The sequence below is a fragment of the Nothoprocta perdicaria genome, unplaced genomic scaffold, assembly GCF_003342845.1.
Source record: "Nothoprocta perdicaria isolate Ctin4 unplaced genomic scaffold, notPer1 scaffold_98, whole genome shotgun sequence".
Classification (NCBI taxonomy): Eukaryota; Metazoa; Chordata; class Aves; order Tinamiformes; family Tinamidae; genus Nothoprocta; species Nothoprocta perdicaria.
This window is the reverse complement of record NW_020456287.1, coordinates 1,542,155-1,561,358: the sequence shown is the minus strand read 5'-3', so window position 1 is coordinate 1,561,358 and position 19,204 is coordinate 1,542,155. Positions and strand designations below refer to the sequence as shown.

Genomic DNA, 19,204 nt, shown 5'->3' with positions numbered 1-19,204 from the left:
TGAAATGGAACCAGAGCAACTGCGAAAGCTCTAGTCCTCAACGGCTCATCCCTGAAAAGATGAGTTAGTTTCTTAGGTGCTTTCACTGGATTATAAAGACTAAAATTAAAAAGTTAACACCTCTGCTTCCCCCACATGCTGGATTCTAGGGAGTTTGCTATTGAGAAGGATATTCCCAAGGAACACTTAAAAAGAAGATAGAACATGAAATAGTTCTTTACAAGTCTTGCAATCTCAGAACAAAGCACCAAGATCTATTGACAAAAACAGCATCTATATCAGTTAAGAAAATCAATCACATTAAAGCAGAATTATCTCCATTCATGCCTTTAAGAGAACATTAAAAATATACATATAATGACAAAGCCAATTAATTAACATGGATCACAGCTCTTACCCTGGTAACTTTTCACTAATGTCATCTTGTTGTAATCCTCTGACAGAATGAACTCCTGGAGGAAGGGAAAGAAAGGAAGAAAAAAACAAAGAAACAGTGTTTAGAGATGTAAAGATGTTGGAGAAAGTTTTTATTTGAATTTGTTACCAATCTAAGCCCTTTCCTCCTTTCAACCACACCACTGTCTACAGTTTTGCTAATTTTAAGTACCTCCAACTAAATATCCAAATTAGTTCAGTTTTTAAAACTGCTGAGACATGACTTCAGAAGCGCTTTTGAGTAAAATGGCCATAAAAAAGGAACTACTAAAGGAAAAGAGACACAAAACGCCCACAGAAACGGCCAGCTCTGAGCCAACCCACCACACAACAGGAGACCTGAAATCCAGCCCATGCCAACCAGCCCATTCCTCAGGGCAGCCTGGGCTGCAGTGTGCACGCGTGTGCATTTCTGTGCACACACGTGTACAGATGTGTGCATTTTCTGTGCACACACGTGTGTACAGACGTGTGCATGTGCATATGTGTGCATGCACACATCACACGCCAACCTGAACACTTCAAAAATCCGCTCTAAAAACGTAGGAGCCCCCTGAGGCCTCTCAGCCCAAACTACAACCCGGCGCTCTGTGACAGGAGTCCGGATAGGTTTTCAGCCCAACTTAAGTCCCCCAGCAGTTCCGACTAACACTAAACCTGGACTTCCACTTGCTGCTGGTTGCTATTTATTCTAGAACCTTAGAAGGAGACTCTCTTGCTTCATTACAGCCCGTGGCTACGGAGCTGGTGTGCGGGGCTGTGACATGTGGCTAGGAAAAGCTCTGCTGCCTGAGGAGGGTCCATCTGTGAGTCCTGCTGACCTCGCTCCCGATTTGCCTTTGGACCAAAGAGAGGATGGAAAACGGCAGCCAAGGGTCTGCGTGGCAGCCTCAGCTCCTGGAAAAGGCCCATAGGGTTAAACTGGGTGAGCACCCGGCTTCCCTGCTGCTTGTTCCAAAGAGGAGAGTTGCTCGAGGTGGAGGAACAGCAGAACTCCTGCCCGTCACCCTGGGGTGAAGGGCCAGGCAGGAGGTGGCTCTGCAGCAACCCCACATGAACTGGTGTCCAAGCCCCTGCCCGCTCTCTGTACACACATACCGAGTGCTCAGGGAAACTGGAAGATACAAGGAGTCTGAAGACACATTGTACTAATGATTTCTAACAAGCTGCACCGAAATGCTCTGGTCTAACCTAGGAGATGGAAAAAGCACAACTTAAATGATTTTGTGTGGAAGCAGTGTGAAAATAAGAGAAACACAAACAAGGTAAGCTACATTTTAAAGCATACAGCTATGAAATATTCATTTATAAGCACTCTCAACTGCCATTTATAAGCACGGTGCAACAAAAAAGCAAACGGGACTGGACTTCATAAGCCCACACACTGTTTATAGAGCAAACCAAACAGTCCATGTATAGAAAGGCATAAGAGTATCTGGAGACATGCAAGCCATTAAAAAGTTGCTATTGACCTACAGTTTCCAAAATACATAAAAAGAAAATGGAGAAAGGCACTCTGCATTTTCCACAGGGTCACTGTAGGTAGTCAGCACTACCATGGCCATGTAGCTTTAGACAGCCCCTCACAGCTTTCCAGGACTATCCTGCTATATCAGATGTCCTGCTCAGCACCGACCTGGAAAGGCTGCAATCCTGCTCCTCCTCCTCCTCATCATCATCATCTACTGACCATCTGCAGCCCCAGCTTCTGGGAAAGCCACTGGGGCTGGGTGGAGGCACCTGTGTATTTTGCTCTTTCCAGGCTTCTGCTCTTAACCTCGTTATAAATGCTGTAAGTAGGTGCTCTAGTCCATTTTCTGTTCCTTTAATCCACCTCATATTAGCTGTCCCCTGGCAGCTGGAGGTTACAAGAGGGAGTGCTATTTGAACAGCAGAAACAAATGAATGAAGTCACCTGGATTTCTATACCAGGGTCATCTTGACTCTAAAAACCCACGGAGCGTTAAAGACCAGCTATACCTCCCTGTCTGCCTATGGGGACAGTGGTTTTCAATAACCATTGCCCGAAGAATCCTAAACCACCCCACCAAACGCTCACTTACAGAAAGACCCTTTGTAATGAGACCATTGACCTGCTGCTGCTGTTAGAGGCAGCTCCAAGTGCTGCCACACACAGTAGGAGAATCCATCTGCCTTTGCCACCAATCCAGGGGTCCTGGTGGTGACCCCAGGCTTCACCACTATGGCTCACAGATACAGGCTTGGGTGGGAGGAAGGATGTGCTTGGCATTCCCATCTTGTCAGCAATAAATCTGACATGACTATTCTATTAAGACAACTGCAGGGGAAGACTGAAAAGGCTTTTGAATCTCTCTGTTACTGAAGTATAATGCAAAGAATCAAGCACAACTGGAATACTAATGTTCACCCAAGTATTGAGTACCTATATGTGTTTAAATACAACCATGTGCATTTACTACACACCACTTTTCCTAAACAATTGGTTTAAGATGTCTGGAACAGAGGACAAAACAAATTCAGTTCCATTAACCTGAATATTGGTGTTATACATATATATATTTACTTATTGAGATTTTTTTGTTTTCCTTTCCTCCTTTTAAAGTATGTATTATACAGGGATATATCTTTCTTGTTTTATATGTTCTAATCTTTCCCAGTCCTTCCACTTCCTGCTTCACATGCTCTTCCATTGCATTTACTGTCCCATCCCTTTCGAGGCCAAAGGTATTAATTGATCCAATGGGCAGGTATTTTAACACAGGGCACCTTGCTCAAGAAATTCATGCCCCATTGTACAGACATTGGGTTTCCTGCACAACAAAAGCATTGATTGCATCTCTTGAAAAATCCTTCCCACAGAGAGAGGTTTTTATCCTTCCAGACACAGGTATTTTGCTCCTCTCAGCTGCTGACACCCGCCTCTCATTAGGCAGCTGTTTGGCTCTACTTAATGAGCTAGAAAGGCTGAGGTCACTTGCTCAGCTCAGTCAGTGCTTGGTTTTTTTTTAATCAAATAGAGAAAGATTTCTGAGTCCTATTGTATTTGTACAGGAGGTGCTTTCTCTCAGGGATTGTAAACATTTTTTTCTAGCAAAACTGTTCTTTTTTTTCTTTTTTTCTCTCTTTTCTTTTTGAGTTACCTTGCTACCATACTGAAAATGCCAATTTTCAATCTCTGCTCTTTAAGGTAAGCTCAGTCCATTAAGTGACCTGATCCTACGGAAGCCTCCACAGGGCACAAGGAAGTTCTGAGCATCTGAACTTCCAACCTGGTGCCCGCAGTATTGCTGCACAAGGACTCTTAGTTATGCCTTCATGGAGTGCATCTTCCTCAGGTCTATGCCCACCACGCACCAGGAATTTCTTCTCTTGTGTCTGTGACCTCTGGAGATCCTCAGCTGGGAAATAAAACCAGCCTCCTCTCTCAAATTATTCCTGTTAAGGTAAACACAACCTGCACATCGGGTGCCACTGTAGGCTCCTTGGGGCCTGGGGCTGGCTGATAGGACCACGCTCTACAAGACATCCTGCACATGCAAGGGAAATGAGACATCCAAAAATATCAGTGGAGACCTCTGCTTAGGCAACCAAATCCCATCCTAAAGGGCAATGACCATTATACACTGTCACCCATTCACAACGTAGCTCCCAGCCCAAGGAATTTACTATCTATACCCATAGGTGATGTCATTCTGGCAGCACAGAGCAAATCTCCTAAGAGCCTTCACTTCATCCTATTAACTTGAGCAGTTGATTCTCACCTTGCCTTCCAGAGAGCAACTAACTAGCAGCAGAACTGCACGAGGCTGGATGAAGACTCTCAAATCTACCAGCATGGACTACATCTATTCCTGTTGCAAAAAAAAAAAAAGCTCTGTAAAATGGTTACAGGGGGTTCACTTTATACAACACTCAATTTGGAAGAGGACATAAAATACAATGTTGTTTTCCTGAAGGTAACAAGATTAAACTTGCTCCAGGGGCAGGGGGAAGGGGGAGCATCATCAGGAAGAGCCTAACTCCATCAGAGGTTTCCAGAGTGCTGTTTGTGGCCAAACCTGTGGACACCTGCAAGGTCAAGTGCTGTGGAAGATGAAGTATCATCTCCAAAAAAGAATTCTGAAGACCTGGTCCTCACAGTCCATTTTCCTTGGTGCCCAATTCAGAGTGTACAACAACTTTGTCTGAACAAACCTCGTCAGAGAAAAAGATGAATTTCATTCAGCTTCCGCAACATAAAAAAGAAATCCGTCAGTTCTTTCCTTAGGGAACAGGGAAGACATGGAAGAGAGGTTCATGCCATTCTAAAACAGCTTCTAGGGTAAGTAACATGGAAATCTCCGAGGACAATTCACTTCTGCCTAATTATTACTTCTGCCTAACAATTACTTTTGCCCAGGAAGCCGACTTGGATGAAGTGAGGGAAGGATTCTCATCTTGGCTATGGAAGTTTTCTACAACAACTGAAAGACTTTTCCTCCTCTATTGCTTTTCTTTATGGTATCTCCAGAGACTTGAGCTCATTAAAACACTTTAAGTTAAGAGTGAAGAGTTTATGACCACAATAAAATCTTTCGGCTTAAAATAATAATAAAAAAATAATAAACAATTGCTAAACATAAAGTAAAAGACATGGTGTTTCTTCTTAAAATGGGGTTGCAAAGGGCAATAAAGACTATACAAAACTTCTTCACTGCTTTAGGTGTGCTTTACTCTTCACAAATGTTTGTGCAGCCTCCTTGCAGAGTTACAAAAGGCTGAAAAAATCTCTGACTTCACCTTTGAAGACGGGAAAATTGTCACCCTGTTGTCACTGTGCTTCACGTGGTACAAACAAGGCACAAAAACTCATCTCATGGTAACTGTTGGAACATCTTTCTTTGACAGCAGCATATTTGCCCATCCTTCCTGAAATACACCGTGCAATTTCTGAGGTGCCAGGCTTCCAAAAGCCATCTAGTTTTCAAGAATTTCTTGCAAAATAATAAAAAAAATCCTTACTTATCCCCATTTACTTCTGAAAGCAAACCTCACTTTTCTGCACTGTGTAAAGATTAATTTGAGGTTATGTTGAACACGCAGGAGAACTGTATTAGCTTAGGGGCCTTTCCAGGAGTCCTTCCCTTTCACGCATAGTGAAGAGGCAGGATGTTCAGAGCTGCTCCCAGCACACACCAGGGTGCTGCGTTTTACCAGATGGGAACGGAAGAGCTGACCAAGGACCAAATACTGAGGCTATGGGAGGAAGTCACCTGCCCTTTCCTCTAAGGTCACAGAGGGCCCTAAGGCAGTAAGTTCTCTTATTCTGGGATCCAGAAAGGAAAAACTTCCCCTCCTTTAGAATATGCTTGCAGGCTGCTTTTGAGTGCCTCAGATTTTGTTTCAGCACGGCAGTAGAGCAAAGGGGGTGCCCTTTCTTCCCTCCACACCTCCACCGTTTCTTGTAGCACGGCAGCTGTGCCTTCTCTTACAAGTCTTAGGTGGCTGGAGAGGGATGTGAAATGTTTTGTCACTCGTGGACGTTTGTGGAGCCCGTGCTCTGCATCCTCTCCTACCACAGAGCTGCCTGTGGCTAGCGGGGCCTTCCCCTTGCATACCTGTATTCCAAATACAGCATAAAAACCCCACAGCTTGGCAACAGGTAGGATCTGTTCATCTGTATCCATTGCAACAGACAGGATCTACAGCAATGTGGACTACTAAATACCCAAAGCTGCATTTCATTTACTGACTTTTAGCCTTAAAACGGAAAATACTTGACTCCATTCCAACTCAAGCACCTTCCTGCTGTCAAGGCAAAATGCCCTGGGGATGAAGGACACATCTCTTGCATCAAGCAGAGTATTTAAAAACCTCCTTTAGAGTTGCCCTCACATTCCTTAAAGGGCTGATGAAAGAAATGTGCCTAGCAGGACTGGCGAATTAAAGCCATTTCAAGGAGTGGGAAGGAGGAATCTCAGAGGTGCAGAGAATTCTCTGGCACTTATCCCACTGCCTAGGCACAAAAGCTGAAACCTCCTATGGGCACCAAAAATCTCTGCTACTGAGCCGTTTTAATGGCTTTATAAGTCAAAACCTTCACATCTCTGATACAGCTCACAGGCAGCAGCTAAAAGGGCCCTGCATCCTCTCCCAAATACCAGGCTGGCTTTAGCACCAAGGGCTGCTCGTGTGTCAACCTGCAGGCCAGTTCATTTAGTTATAATGCCTGTATGACAGAGACACCAGTACGAGAGCATGAAACGGTGGCAAAATGTCCTTCAACTGCAAAGGGAGCCTATTGATCAAGCATAGGGAAAAAATACTTCTCTGACCCATGGCTCTCTCCTACTAGGTAATCTAGCTCTTAGACAGGCATCTCAAAAGATAAATCCAATGCATAAGGTCAACTGGTACCCTCTGTCTCAAATCCAGCAGGCAGACTCCTGTTTTAATATTCTCCTTCCTTTCCACACACAGAGATCCTCTTAGATGTTCACGAACCACATCTTTCAGCAGCAACCCTGCCAATTTGGAATGTCTCCTATGAAGGAAGTGAGAAGAAAACATAAAATGGGACCCACAAAGTTTGAAAAAGCAACTAGGTTTGGAGCTGAAACCCACCTTCTGCCTCTCAGAAGATGGTTTTTCTCCTTTTAATTGCTGTTTTCAGAAGACTTCGGTATGGTATGATTAACAAGGCACTCAAATATAACAAAATGACAGCTGTTTCTCTATGTTGTTATTTTTAAGAACTATGCAAATTAAGTCAGTTTGTTTAGATGTCTAATAAATACTGTAAAACCCACTCAAAATCCATGTGGCAGTTGGCATGAAATTTGCAATAAACTTCCATTTTCTATGCTGCAGTTCCGCTAGCAGTAAAGTTTCTCTCTCCCAAACACTAACAAAATAACCTCACCACAACATCACACACAGACTTCTCAAAAGGGAAGCATTTCAACTAGAAATCTTGGTATGTACTTACTGAGATTGTACCATTGTCTAGACCTATGGACAGCCTTCTGGTTTCCGGGTTAAAAGACATGCATGAACATGGAGCTGAAAAAAATGAACATGTTGATGAAGTTAACAAAACCATGATCCTCATTATCTTGAAATTCTGGAAAAGCTAAGACTAGCTAACATACTTTATGGGAGTGTTCAGCATTTTGCCTCTTCCAAATGAAAAAAAAAAGGTTTTTGTAATTCATTCAATCCTATCCCATTAGGACACGGAATAACAGCTACTTTCTGCTCCAGTTCCCTCATTTTCTCTCGCTGAATTTATCTGAAAATAGGCCTGTCATGCAAGAGCAGCAGTGTAATCTTGATATGAGAGTCATTGGACATTCCAGTATGAATCTGAGAGACTGCTTAGCAGAATAATTTAGTTTCCTACATTTGCCTGAACCTCACTGACAATAAAATAAACCAATTTTGTTATGTCAGAGGTTTGCATCTTATATCTGGAGTAAGAAAGTTAACTCATAGGTATCAGCCAGTCAGGGCTTTGAGTCTAACCATCTCCTGCTCTAGTTTCACCACAGACAAGAAATTATAGTATCATAAATTATGATCAAAATAAAAGTCTGTTGAAAACTAGATTTTTTTTACATTAAAACTTTTCTATAAATATCAGGATATACTCTTAAATTCCATGCAAGTAAATCCTATAATGCTCTCTTGAGAATCTGGTGAGGTTCACATGCCAGGGCAAAGCCAGAATTTTCTAATAACCATCCCCAAGCTATGCACAGCTTAAATGAGGACTGTGGGCTTGCATTCAGCAGGCAGGGGCTGCTTTAACTGCTACTGACACAGCGGCATGCAGCTGGGCGCCCAGCTGTCCCGACAGAAAACCCTGGTAATAACTTTTCATTAGAAGTTGCCAACTGTAGCTACGGGTAGAGATTGTTCCCCTTCCATAGGGCAAGCTTTTTTTTTTTTTTTAAAAAAAAAGCATATTCTTGTGATAAATATAGCATATAGTCAGATAAGCTTTTAGTTCTGCTTTTTCCCCTCTTGGCCTCTACTCTCCACTACGATTATTTGCACAGATCTTGTTCCCAGTTAGGCTGGAGTGCTTCCTTTTGCAGTACTGCCCCGCTGGAATATTCTCAACTTGCATGATCCCTCTCTCAGGATTAAACAGTCCAGTCAGCTCAGCAGGTCATCCCCATTAGCTTAGTTAGTAGCACAGCTATAGGAAGAGGATATACGTTGGCTATCAAACAGAACAGCTATATAGACATGTATATTGAGCAGCTCTATACAGGTTGGCTATCAAACAGAAATTGCTGTACCCCCTGCAATTCTCTGTATGTAGAAAGCCTACCAGATTCCCATGCCATCAGAGAGCTCTCTTTATTCCTTCCTTTCATTCTTGGAATGACTGACTCAATTAAATCAGGGAAAAGGCTTCGGTTCAGGGGAAGTGTCAGAATAAAAACATTTCAATTAGGGCTTCTAACCACGCTCAAGCCTTCCTTTCCACACCTCCTCCTCAGAAAAGCTAACCTGACTCTTCAGTTTCACCTTCTCTTCAGACAGAAATGAGAACACTAAAAAGTATCTAACAAAGGAAAAACAATTCTAAGGAGAGTAAATATCAAATCTTTTTAAAGACACTTAATGCTGGAATTGACATAATCTTGGTTTTAGCTTTAAAGGCTAGACTAAGTGTGAGCCAGTGCATATACTAAAGCACTATTAATATCTCTGAGGACAATTAAGAGCTCTCAGAGAAAATGTCACAGGTAAATTAGCCATTTGAAGAACGCTCTTTCCAAACAGCCTCAAGACTTCAGACACAAAGGTGCAAGCAACTGTTTGAGACAGGGTAATAACAATAAAAAAGTAATCCTGCCCTCCTGATCTGTGTATACAAAACTACAGCAATGTAAAGATACTTATTCTGCAATAATGATTTTCCTATGGGAATTCTTCCGTAACACTTACTCTTGGATAAATCATTATGTCAGCATTAAAATTATGCCCTTATTAGCTACACTAATGTTGTTAAAGTGACACCACTTGTGGTGACACGACTGCAGCTGCCTGCTTGTTAAAAGTTACACTGACATTCAGGTACAGGAGCACTCAGGCTCATTAAAAGGAGAGGGGGAAGGAAAGGTTTGTGTGTGTTGTGGTGGGGGGCCCAAGTTCGTGAGATTTAATATCCTTTGAAAATAACAATCAGGAAAAAACCTCTGGAGACCCTTTACTATGGTTTGGATTTCAGGCTGGAACAAAATAGGAGCCAAATAGGCACTACCGAGGTTGGCATAGAACCTTGCCTCTATCATTCTCCCTATATACATGGCAAATACGCACCGATGCTCCGATTTTTGCCTTTGAAAACTGAATTTTAAAGAAAAATCCACAGATACACTTCATGTTCTCAACAGTGTGGCACCTCTGTTAGAGCGTGGCACAAGGAGAAGAAAAATACACACTTTGCACCTGCAGTTCCAGGTCTCTTCTGTTGCAAGTGCCCAAAAGTGTCATATGCTTTAACACATATTTTGCTTTACATAGGTTTTTATCCTCCTCTTCAAAGCAAAGCGTAATCTACAAAAACTGTCATAAGGCAGGAAGATTACTACCTGTCTCAAATAGTGGATATTTCTCCATTCCTCATTACATCAAAACCTTCACTGAACTTCTGCATTTGAGAGGGATTTTTTTGGTTGACTTTGCCATTTTTTTTTTGCAAAACTTACTTCTCTTGACTACAATACGTTTCCTTTTCATAATTTCATGTCTATATGGCTTTCATCTCCTGTACAGACGCTACCCCACGGGTGAAATCTAAGCCTAACCATCGGGAAGTCAAACCATTGGGAGCAGCACCCAGCTGGTCAGAGGCCCTTTGGCAATACAGTTGCTGGGATAACTCTGGCATGCAGGTGAAGCACTGGGCAGGTTTCCAGCTTACCCACTTTGCTGCTGATCTACACACACGTCTTTTTGACACTGGGGTTGTCTGCACTGGCTTCTGCGAGCAGAACAAGTCCTGCCACTGTGTCAGTGTGGATGAATGCAAGCCACCCCCAGCCCCTGAGGCCACACTCTGTGCCACTTGCTCTCAAACAGCCTTTTAGTGCTAAACACTGCACTGGAGCCCTGCCTGAGAAAGGCCCATGGAAACACAGCCCGGGGAGTTTTCCTTTCGTGCTCTTTCTGTAGTTGTCTGGCTGTGCAGAGATCTGGCTTGAAAGGTGATTGCTTAAAAAAAAATCACTCACCATCAGCTCTTGCTTTCTCATGTGCTGAGGGAGATTATCAAAAACGTGACTACCCTGCTGCCTGCAGCTTTGCAAGCCCAGAAAGATCCACAGACAGGACATCAAACTTCTTAACTGGGAAACTCTGCCTCTAAACAGCAGAAAACGCCCCTAGCCACAAGCAATCTACAGTCTTGATCTTCCTTTGCCAGATATTTAATGGCAGTCACATTAAAGTTGCACTGATGGCCCTGTGTGGGGAGAGAGCTTGTCCAAAGCACGCGGTGACTCGGCCCAGCACCTCGAGCCCCTCGTCTCCCACGCTGAGCTGCAGACTCAGCCACAGCTACAAAGGTGCCGGCCTGAGTCACACATGGGCAGCAGGGGTGGGACTGCAAATCCCACGGCTGCCAGCAGCCCCCAGGCAGCCTCAGGCCTGCAACGCTCCTCCACGGAGCAACTCCAAACAGCAATTCATCTCCGGACAAGAAAAACTAACGCGACCCTACAGGAGAGATGGATCAAAGATGTGCTCCACACACAGGCAGGCAAGATGATCTTCACAGAGTGGCTGAGGTTGGAAGGGGCCTCTAGAGATCATCCAGTGCAACCCCCTGCTCCAGCAGGGACACCCAGAGCACGGGGCACAGGGCGGCAGCCAGGCGGGTTTGGAAGATCTCCAGAGAAGGAGACTCCACAGCCTCCCTGGGCAGCCTGTGCCAGGGCTCTGGCACCCTCACAGGAAAGAAGTTCCTCCTCACATGGAAATGGAACTGCCTGTGTTGCAACTTACACCCCTTGCCCCTTGTCCTGTCTCTGGCCACCAGCAAGAAGAGCTTGGCCCCTTCCTCCCTACATTCTCCCCTCAGGTATTTATATATATTTTCCAGTACAGCACAGTCCTGTGCAGAGACTGACTCAGAGCTCAGCCTATGGGTGCCAGCCTTCAAGCCTTGGCTGGTAACAATTTAACTGGCACTGCTCCAATCTCTAACTATACCTGATCATCATTGAAAGTAATGATAACATGACTCAATTTTCATGTCTGATGACTTTACAGTTTACTAATCTATTAGAGAAGACACACTGTACTGTTAGGAACTCATATTTGTGAAGAAGCTCTAAAATAACACCCTTGCATTGGATCTGGGGCCTACTCAAACCTTTCCAGTGCAACTGTTATTATTGGCAATAATGCAGTCTCTCTAAGTCTGAAGGAAGAGCTGACAGGATTTTAAATGCAAACGTAGGCAGAAACACCACATGGAAAAAGAGAAGTGTCAACGTCAAGCTGCTGGAAGAGCCATTTCACAACAGTTGGATTGGGGATCACAAACCTCTGCAGCCCTGTGAAGCCTAAGCCACTGCTAGTGACTGGGGCAGAGCACCACCAAAATAAATCTCTGTGGAGTTTCTAATAACTTTTGGAGCAAAATTTTGAAGAGAAAATACCTTAAATATTTGAAATACTCTTAAATGCTTGTACATGACAAAAAGGAAGACAAGGGATCCTTTCTGTTTACCAAATTCAAGCTTCCTTGGAGCACAGAGTCAAACACCATGGCCACTCTAGGGCCCCAGGTGTATGCTGCCATGGAACCAGAACTGTTCCACAGCTCTATCTATTAAATATCTTATATTTCATAGAGAAAGATAACATCCTCCAGATATAGTTGTGTTGTATAGTTGTTATCATAAAATACTACTTTCTCCAGGCAGTAGGAACACTTTGGTGGGCCTGGGCAAATGCTAAGGTCAGCTAAGCTTCCTTCCTCATCTAAGCTAAGCTTAGCTAAGGTCAGCAGCTTCCTTCCTCATCTCATCAGGGATGGCCTAACCAGGAGTGTATGTGAAGCTGTGTGAAGAGCCCCTGTGAGGCTGCTGCTGGAGGGCTGCAAGCCCTTCAGCTCAGGGCTTATGACACAAGGCCAGGAAAGTGCTGTCCTCAACTGTCTGTTGGGAAAAAGGGACGCTTCAAGTGTGCAAGTGTGTTCTTCTCAAAAGCAAGAACACACTTTGGGAGGGAATATTTACAGCACGTCGTACTGGAGGGATCCATCGGAGAGTTTTTTTTTTAATTTTAAGAGGGGATTTTGTATTAGCATGCAACTTGGTAAAGCTTCACAGCAGCTGACAGGATTGTTCAAGCACAGTATTTAATAGCGAGAGGCAAGGCTGGAAATGGTCATAAGCTCAAAGCTTCATCAAAAGCAGAAAAGCCATTTTGCAAACGCACAGTAGGCAGTGAACAACAGCTCCATATACTTACATGGCATTGCGTGGTATATGCTGGGCCAGTACTGCCCACTGTCTCTCTTCAGCCAGACTCGAACCGTTCTACAAAAGAAAAAAAAATACAGTGGATATGTGAAGAATTAAAAAGTAACTATGGAGGAAAACAATGTGGTGATGATGAATGCATGAGACCATCTCTGAAATGAAATGATTTTTATCTAGAGGAGAATTAAACACGCAAACTCCTAGAGCAGCCGACAGAGCAGCTGAAGTGGCCAAACTCTTTGCTCCTCTCTGGGAAGGATGAGGAGGGCAGCAGGCAGCGCGCAGCCCTTCCCAGCCCCATCCATACGGAGCTGCTGTTCCCAAGCATGGACAATAAGCCCTCTGAAGTGCTCCAGGCTGCTGCACAGGGACACGGGTGCTCTCCTCTCTGCTGGGCTCCTCCCCACGTATCTCAGGATTATTTTTGCTTTCTGATACCTGCACCCTATCAGCAGCTCCCCGTCCTGCAACGAGCACGCAGCACATCCGTGTCCTTCAAACATGTGAGATGCAGCAAATGCAGCAAGGATCCAGCATCACGTACCACTTCGGTCTCTAAATATTTATTGCTTCAGTCCTCAGCATGATCTGCTCTGTTTTTGATCTAATCTCTGAGATCTTGTCTATTTCTTTTTTGCCACTTTCTTGTCTATTGAAGCTCTTAAATTTATTTTCAGTTGATTTCAACAAAACATGCCTAACATTCATGTCTCTAGCTAAAGCAGCAGGGGACTGGTCCCCAGCTAACTTCAGGGGTAATCTCTTATTTCTGCAAAGCCCCCTCCCATCTCTATTGCTGTCAACTCTTACTCACCTTATATTTCTTCAAATCCTTATTATCTCCAATTTTAACTAATAATCTTTCCACATAATGCTGTTGTATAACTTACAATGAATAAATTTATGTTGTCCAGAAAATTTAGTTATCCAAGACAGTATTTTGTTAGTGTAGCCCAATACATTGCAACTCACACTGCCCATGTTCTCATTCTCCTCCTCTAAAGTTAGCATGCAATGGTAGATACATGGGGGATCTAAAAAAAGATTGTGTGTTTTAAGCCTCATTATGTGGTTGCAAAAATACAACTTGAGTATGATAGTATTAAGAAGTAAGCAAGGACTGCTTCTTCCAGCTCAGGAAAAATGGGGAAATTTGGCCTACATAAAGGATTGCATGGTTCTGTTATTACCTCTTCACAGAAAAGCAGATTGCAACCTTTATAGCCAGTAAAAGTTGAAAGTAATAATATTAATTGAACTAAAACATAAGCAAATCAAGCATCATATGACATAATAGAAGTAATCTGAAAACAAGTTATTTGTCCTTCAAATAAACCGTGTGCAAACTGTACTTCAAATAAACAAAGTGCGCAAACTTAAAACAAAAATAATAATAATGAGCTGCATTAAAGTGTCCCTGGATTGCCTATATCCAAAACCAGCTTCTGCTCGTCCTGCCCTGTACCCAAACTGAATTTTCAGCACATAGTTCAGAGACCTGCACACACTGGCACCTCAGCACACGTGTCTGGGGGCAGGAGAGCCCCCTTTACAGGCTGTACCCCGGGTTTGGGACACAGCCCCGAGCAGCTGGTTAAGGAGGTGGTTGGTCACTGCGGCTCTGGGAACGGATCCTAAAGAGACAAGATCCTAGTAAAACTTAGCCTTGTGATACTTAGTAAATATTAATAAGCCTAGTAATACTTATAGTCTATCCTCCAGAACTGAAGTTCTCATGGAAATGAACGTTCACACTCAAAAATGTAATGGGATAAATCACAGGTAACTAAAATAACTCAATTTAAAGCATCCCTGAGGAGGAACACCAATATCCCCTGGGATATTTGTCTTTCTCGAGCTTCTCAGTCTAAGGGTTTCAAAACTCTCAGGCTTGGATAGACTGCCTTTTATACCACTTTAAGGTTCTAGTAAATAATAAATCTAGTGAGGTAAAATATTATAGTTGTAAAACATATTCAACTTGTTAAAAAGTCTGTTTATATAAAAAACCAAAAGCTGGAGGAAATAAAAATAAAGTTTATTTGCAAGAAGGGCAGTAATTTAGTTGCTATGAGGGTTTTTTAAGCTGCACCCACTAAAACAATACAGGCTTGCTACTTAATTTGAAAAATATGTTAATGCTAACACTGCTAATAAAGTTATATTGAACCCAAATATCTTTTGCTTAAATTAAAAAGAGGATGGTGGAGGTTGCTTGTTAAGAGTGGAAACATTTTAGTGCTCTAGGCTGTTCTGTAGCTACACGGTTTGTTCCTTCCATTTCACTGCATAGCTAAATATATTTCAATTCAGTGACAATTCATACAAAATGAGAAACAAATTAAGAGGCAAATAACTGAAAAAAAAAAACGGTAAGTAAATAAGTTAGAAAATAATTAAAAACTTTATTTTTTTACAGAAGAATAGCATGCGCATGAAAGGATGTTATCTAACATGAAGGTGTTTGAGAGGCAACATAATCAACAAGTCAGTTTAACTCATCACAGAAACACTTATCTCCCTATTATATCATTTTAAATGAAGAAAAAGGATATTAAAACTTTTTTTTTACTTTAAGTACCATTAAAACACCTACTCACAAGTTAAGCATTACGATGAAATTCTAATATCTTAGTATGAGTTAATATAAAACTGTAAAAATTCTTACTATGTCAGAACATGACGAATCATGATTTTCTTCTTTTGGATAACTAGATTTGACTGGGCCTTTTATGGAAAGAAGAAAGACCGACCTCAGCTCATTCATCTTTTCTGGGTAAGTAACATGTTCTCAAAGGGGATTAAGGCCGCAGAACCAAGCGCTAATAATTGAACCTGGCAGGTGCCAAATTCGGAGGGAAGAGAGTGTCTTCTTCTTGGGTGCAGTTCTGCACAGTGCTGTGCACTTCCTCGCACAATGAAAACCCACTTGAAATAAAGTGCAGAGCTTTTAAAGCCTCTAAGGAAAGTCAAGAAAAAAACAAGCATGAATGGAAATGTACTTATTAAAGGTATTTCGCAGGAAAACACCTTGATGGTTGAGTGGTTACCAAGCCCTCATCCAAGCAGCTCCCATTTCAGCTGCTTGTGGAGTCCTGGAGCATCTCAATGGATGTGACTTGGCCCTTTGGCCTCACCATTGGACTGTCCTGGAAAGATTCTGGGAACCTGTCAAATTGATGGATACTTTTCTAGCGCTTTCATGATTGATTTCACCTGGAGGTTTATTTTAAATACAAAAATAATTCCACCAGGCAAAAGACAAGCAGCCTCCTCATATATAAAGGGCATGTGAGTATGTGCATTTAAGAAGAAAAATGGGTTCTCCCTGTTCAATCCCTTCCCTGTTGTCTGCCTGCTGTTAAAGTGGGTACCACTTTGAGGTGCAGGATTAAGTCTCTTGAACTGTTCTTGCATGCAATACAGAACTACCTAAGGTGTCTAAGCACTGTCCTAGGATGATCTGCAGTGCTGTTAACTTTGCTTTAGGGATAGCAATACCACCCTTAAAGGCAGAAACTAGGTATCCATTAGATTTCAGCTCTTCAACCAATACAAGCACTGGGTCTAAATATCTTGTGATATATGTGAGCAAATAAATCTGATGTATCAGTTTGGAATCACTTCCTTTCTTGTTTCTCTCTCCTGAATTTTTCAAACATTTCCTCTCACTCATGCACTTGCCTTTATGCCCCAGGCATACACTCGCTACCAGCTGTGCGACACAGCGAGGTTGCCCTCAGCACACAGAAGCTACTACAATATTTTATAAGTATTCTTTAAATAGCATTTTAACTTGCCATCTTTTATGCCTTGGGCCATATGTAAGGTAGTTATCCCTCTTAAAATTTCAGATGATCAGAATAATTACTAGCAGCATATTCATTAATACTTAGACTAATCCTTTGCCAAGGGATGTATGTTAGTATGAAATGCTAAGGAAATTAGCCTGCTGCAAGCTGAATGGCAACAAATCATCTTTCCTCTATACATACACACACTCACAACTGAAAAAAAATTCCCCCTGGTCAAGCACCCTCTGTTGGGTGATGATCTCAGACAAATGGGAGACAAAACTCACCTGAGGAATATGAAATACTGCAGTGATATCACCCATTAGAAGGTCTATTTTTAGCCACCTCCCAACATATTCTTTTAGTAAATAAGCCATCTGGAGAAAAGTGCACAAGGGTTTTATTCAACAGTCAAAACTGCAATAATTAAGGAACTGGGTACAAGTGGAAAGATCAACTGTTGAAAGAAACATGCTGGTAATTTCAGAGAAGCCTTCACAAAACAGACCTCCAGCAAAAGGACTCACTGACGGCTGAGAGGAAGCTTTGCTGCAGCCTTTGGAGATGTCCGTCACGATATACAACTTCTCATATTCAAAAAGATATTTTACCCATAAAAAAAGACAGTAAAAGACAGTCTGTTCTGTGCTACAGAACCACCATGCAAGGTGCTGCAGTAAAAAGCAGAACTCACACTTATGAACTTTATAAATAAAAAGGAAAAAACAATAACATGTTATTTTTGCTCTGAATTGCTGAGATGAACAATCTCATGTTGCCAGCTTGGTCACTACTGTTTTTCCCTAGGGGACTTCCCAGATTTCACCATCTGACCATCACTTGTGGAAGCAAGACTTAAGCTGATGCTTCAGCTGGAGAAAGATCTCAAATCTTATCCTATTCATTATACTAAAATACTTAATTGATAACTAATCATTTAGAAATAGCTATGTAAGAAATGGTCAGTTCATCTCCTACACCTGACAGTTTTCTCCTTAAGTTTTAGTGTCTGAAGTGTTCTGCAACTGTACATATTAAAACTACGTCAGCCTCCTACTTATTCGTAACCCACTCAGAAGTTTTTGCTGGGTTTATGCAATGAGAATTTCCAAGAAGTTCCTGTTCCTCCACCTTTTGTTTGAAAAGGAGGAAACCATCTTCTTAATCACTGAAACCATACAAAACGTTTAGAAACTGCCAAAGCTTATTCTCCCTCACTCATCACACCCAAGTTAGATTTCTATGCCTTGGGATTGCAAAATAATCCGACGAGTATATGTCTCACTATGAACACCTTAAATTTAACTATCCATTAATGAGCAAATCAGAATTGTTCCAAAGCTGTAGGTGTATGAAAACTAAGCATCTGTGCTGGAAACAGCAAAATCTTTATCTGCTGTCGTTAGGTACAACAGTACTATATAAATCTGACCAGAGAATCAACAGTTTTACCGTTTCAGACAAAAAAGCATTGTCATTAGAAGTGGGAGGAAGACAGATATCTAACAACTGCTCTGAAGATACTACAGTATTATAAACTTTCCCCAGTTTCTGCAGGGACTTCTGTGGCCAGAGACATGAAGAGATCCAGGCTCTCGCCAGTTAATGATTAGAGCTGCCAGTGGGATTTTCTGGAAGAAGAAAAGGCCTTTCATGCTTAAGGGCAGCGTGAGAACCAGCACTGCAGCTCTGTAACCCACCACGGAGCGCCTCGCCTCCGTGATAAATTTTGCAGGGAAAGATGTGAAAACAATAGACAAAAAGCAGAGCTGATTTCCAGAATAGCTTGTGTTGCTGGGAAAGCAAAAAGAATTTCAATGACAGAGCATCAAAAAAGGAGGTTCTTCAGCAGGCCCTCATTCTAAGTCAAAATTCCCCAAACTAAACCAAAAGGAACCCGAATGTCCAACATGCTCCTCCCTGAAGGACCCAGGGATGTAGACACTGTATGTCCTGTACTGCTCAGAACCAGCTCATACCAACCTACAGGGAGACTATTACCCAGAGAAGAAGGTGCTGTGAAACTAAAAAACCTCGGGGCACAATCCAAGTCCTACACTGTTTTCACTGCTTTTGCTGGAGATATGTGCAATTTAAATGTAATTATGCAAGGATTTACTAATAACTTCTAGTAAGACCATGAGATAATGTATTCAGCATTACAGATCCCCCTCCGTCTTCTTTTTTCAGGCTGAACAGCTCCAGCTCAGCCTCATGTGAGAGATGATTGAGTCCCTTAATCATCTTAGCAGCCCTCTGCTGGACTCACTCCTGGAGCTCCATGTCCCTCTTGTATTGGGGAGCCCAGATCTGGACACAATACTCCAGATGTGGCCTCATCAGCGCAGAGTAGAGGGGCAGGATCCCCTTCCTTGACCTGCTGGAGACGCTCTTCTTAACGTACCCCAAGATCCCACTGGCCTTCTTGGCCACAAGGGCATGTTGCTGCCTCATGGTCAACTTATCATGAGGAGCTTCCAGAGCCTTCTTCACAGAGCTGCTCTC

At 42.6% G+C, this 19,204-nt stretch overlaps 1 protein-coding gene across 1 annotated transcript in view; it reads right to left on the bottom strand.

Annotated features, from left to right (window-relative positions):
• WDFY2 (WD repeat and FYVE domain containing 2) overlaps window positions 1-19,204 on the bottom strand; it is a 62,032-nt gene that overhangs the window by 19,375 nt on the left and 23,453 nt on the right. Inside the window, exons 2-4 of the mRNA XM_026053318.1 lie at window positions 12,895-12,962; window positions 7,385-7,458; window positions 398-452 (exon numbers count right to left, since the gene is read on the bottom strand). Coding sequence (XP_025909103.1) covers window positions 398-452; window positions 7,385-7,458; window positions 12,895-12,962 — 197 coding nt within the window. The remainder of the gene's footprint in view (window positions 1-397; window positions 453-7,384; window positions 7,459-12,894; window positions 12,963-19,204) is intronic.